General features: G+C 38.0%; 1 protein-coding gene across 1 annotated transcript; it reads right to left on the reverse strand.

Annotated features, from left to right (window-relative positions):
• Positions 1–846: 846 nt before the first annotated feature.
• LOC114661370 (nucleolar and spindle-associated protein 1-like) lies at positions 847–1,459 on the reverse strand. Its single transcript, XM_051934193.1, has one exon. It carries the CDS (start codon positions 1,298–1,300, stop codon positions 854–856), a length of 447 nt encoding a protein of 148 aa, XP_051790153.1. The 5' UTR covers positions 1,301–1,459; the 3' UTR covers positions 847–853.
• Positions 1,460–2,570: the final 1,111 nt, after the last annotated feature.

Genomic DNA, 2,570 nt, shown 5'->3' on the forward strand with positions numbered 1-2,570 from the left:
AACTGTTAAAGATAAAAATTCTTCTTTGTACTAGTTGTGAGAGTGTGTTTTTATGATAACACTAGTTGTCAGGTGTTGTGCCTTGGCTTATTTTCTTGAATCTGTTTAACAATGTCTTCTGTTTTTGTACTTTCCGGCTGCCAGCAAATTTTCCTCTGGGAATAATAAAGTCCACCCAAATCTAACCTAACCTAACAGGACCACCTAATCAATAAGAGCTTTTGTCAGCTAGCCTGTATATTGGCAATAATTTCAAAGCTTACCAACCTCATGTTTGCCAGTTTTCGAGTGGTTAAGACCATTTTATTTTTAATTTTTTTTGTTTTGCTTTACAGTTTTTTTACTGACTAAAAGCCTCTGCTTGCTGGCACATATATTGAAAATGACACAGTGCTATGGATCTATTATATAGTGCCTTTCACATCTATTTATTATATATTGCCTTTCATATCTATCTATTTATCTATTTGTCTATCTAGGCATTCCACATGCTCTCGTGGTCCTCATCATTGTGCACATCTTGGCCTGTCCAGTACCAGACCCGTAGGACAAATCCAGGCTGAAATGTATTATACCCTTTCCACCATGCTGCCCAATCTGATGCCAGCTTTCCCATTTCTACTGTGCTCCAAAACTGTGGCAACTGTGCGCCTCCTTTCCAAAGGAGCTGGGCTGAATAATGCACTGCGGTTTTCTGATTTCTTTATTTCTTTTACATAATTTTTATTTTCTTCCAGTTTCTTCTTTTTATATTCAATGTATGAATCAATAGACTCCATCTTTTTAAAATTGGCTTCATGTAACCTCTTGAAGTTTGGAGTGGTTGGTTTGGTGGTTGATTTCTGCATAGTATTTAAAAGCCTTGCATTACGGGGATCTTTCCAGAGAAGCTCACAACAGATTTTTCACCTTTGTTTTCTTTTTCCACAGCCTTATCAAGAGTCATAATGTCAGCATTCACTTCATTATTCTGTATTACATGGGCTTCATTGGTTTCCATTTTAAAACTATTTGTTGAAAATTGAACTTCTGAAGTTTGCTGTCCCTTTTGCTCTTCTATAACAACCTGCATATCTTCTTTTTTAATACCACTGAATTTAATTGTTCCAGTGGTACGGCCACGTCCACGCCTTTTAGTGACAAAGGTCTGAATAACTGGTTCTTCCTTACCAAACTCATTATCATCCTTGTTGGCTGAAGTCAGTTGATCTGATTGGTGTTCTTGTTTCTGTTCATGTGAAGGGCCATTTTGCAGCTGAAAGTGTTGCTTGAGTGCTTTAAGAAGTTTATCAGCCTTCATATTCGCCTTCAAGCCTACATCCTTCGCGAGCTGCTGTAGCTACGCATATTTTAAAGATTCTAAATCCAGATTCATTTCTGTCAAATCAACAAATCAGTCACAGAAAGCAAATGACAAAAACTCTTGACGTTTCCTTGCAAGGTCTGCACAATCAAATCTGCGCGCTGGGCCGTTAAGCAAAACAATTTGAAATTTGCGTTCTTAAGGCAGGTTTGTCCAGTCTAAGCTGCTTTCTCTTCTTTTGTTCTTCAAGTGAACGATTTATGGAGGGTATTTCATTAAAGAATTAACTGAATTTTTTTGGATTTCTGAAGTTGCCATTTCCATAAAGTTGTGCTTGCTCATCTATAGTTACATTAATGGTATTTGTGAACTGTGAACCATTGAATGAACTTTGACGATTGTCCAGTCACTAGTGATGAGTAAACACTGCTGAGTTCGCTTTACTGTGAGTTCCCCAAAATCACAGAAATGTTGCAATATTTGCTGAACTTGACAATTTGCGTTAAAGTCAATGGGGAAGTACTAACTGAGCTAGATTTGACTGGATTATAATGGTGCAGTCATCTTTAAAGTGCCCCTGAGGGCTAGGGAAACATCTGCCAACTATACTGGACCAATTATTGTGGCCGAAAAGGTGACCTGAGCTGTGGGGTAGCAGTGCCGACCACTGTACCACCATGCCTCCATTAGATCAAAGAAGAAAGAAACATGTTGTAGATAGTAATAAACCTTTTGTTATTATTAATATTTCAAAGATTCTCCTGTGTTTGGGGGGGGGGGGGGGGGGGGATATCAGGATCCTTCAACGTGTGTTTTTTGTCTGCACATGGCTAATTATTATGCATGCATAAGTCATGCACCTCCTTCTCTTATACTGAAGTGGCACTCAAAGATCGACCCACACATTGGCAAAACCCTTTGAACAAACTTTCTGGTTAATGACTCATAACATTCCATTTATCAACTTGAGTTATGGTTTTAGCATCATGGTTCTGATAATAACTTGTATTTGCTTAATGGATTTTAATATTTCTTACTCAGACTGTTTTACTGTCTAGTATTTGATAATGTCGGGCCCGTTTAAAACCATCTTCACAGTTGTTCACAAACACTGTTGACGGCTTGCAATTCAAAGATATCAAGTGCATTAAAAAAATAGGTGGATTCACTTTATGCAGCACATCAGTTTATTCAATTTTGCAGCCAGGAAATAATATATGGGTGGTTGCCCCAAACTTTGCTATGGCTCTTTGTCGAGTTTGTGACA

This window comes from Erpetoichthys calabaricus, chromosome 11 (assembly GCF_900747795.2).
Source record: "Erpetoichthys calabaricus chromosome 11, fErpCal1.3, whole genome shotgun sequence".
In the NCBI taxonomy this organism is placed as follows: domain Eukaryota; kingdom Metazoa; phylum Chordata; class Cladistia; order Polypteriformes; family Polypteridae; genus Erpetoichthys; species Erpetoichthys calabaricus.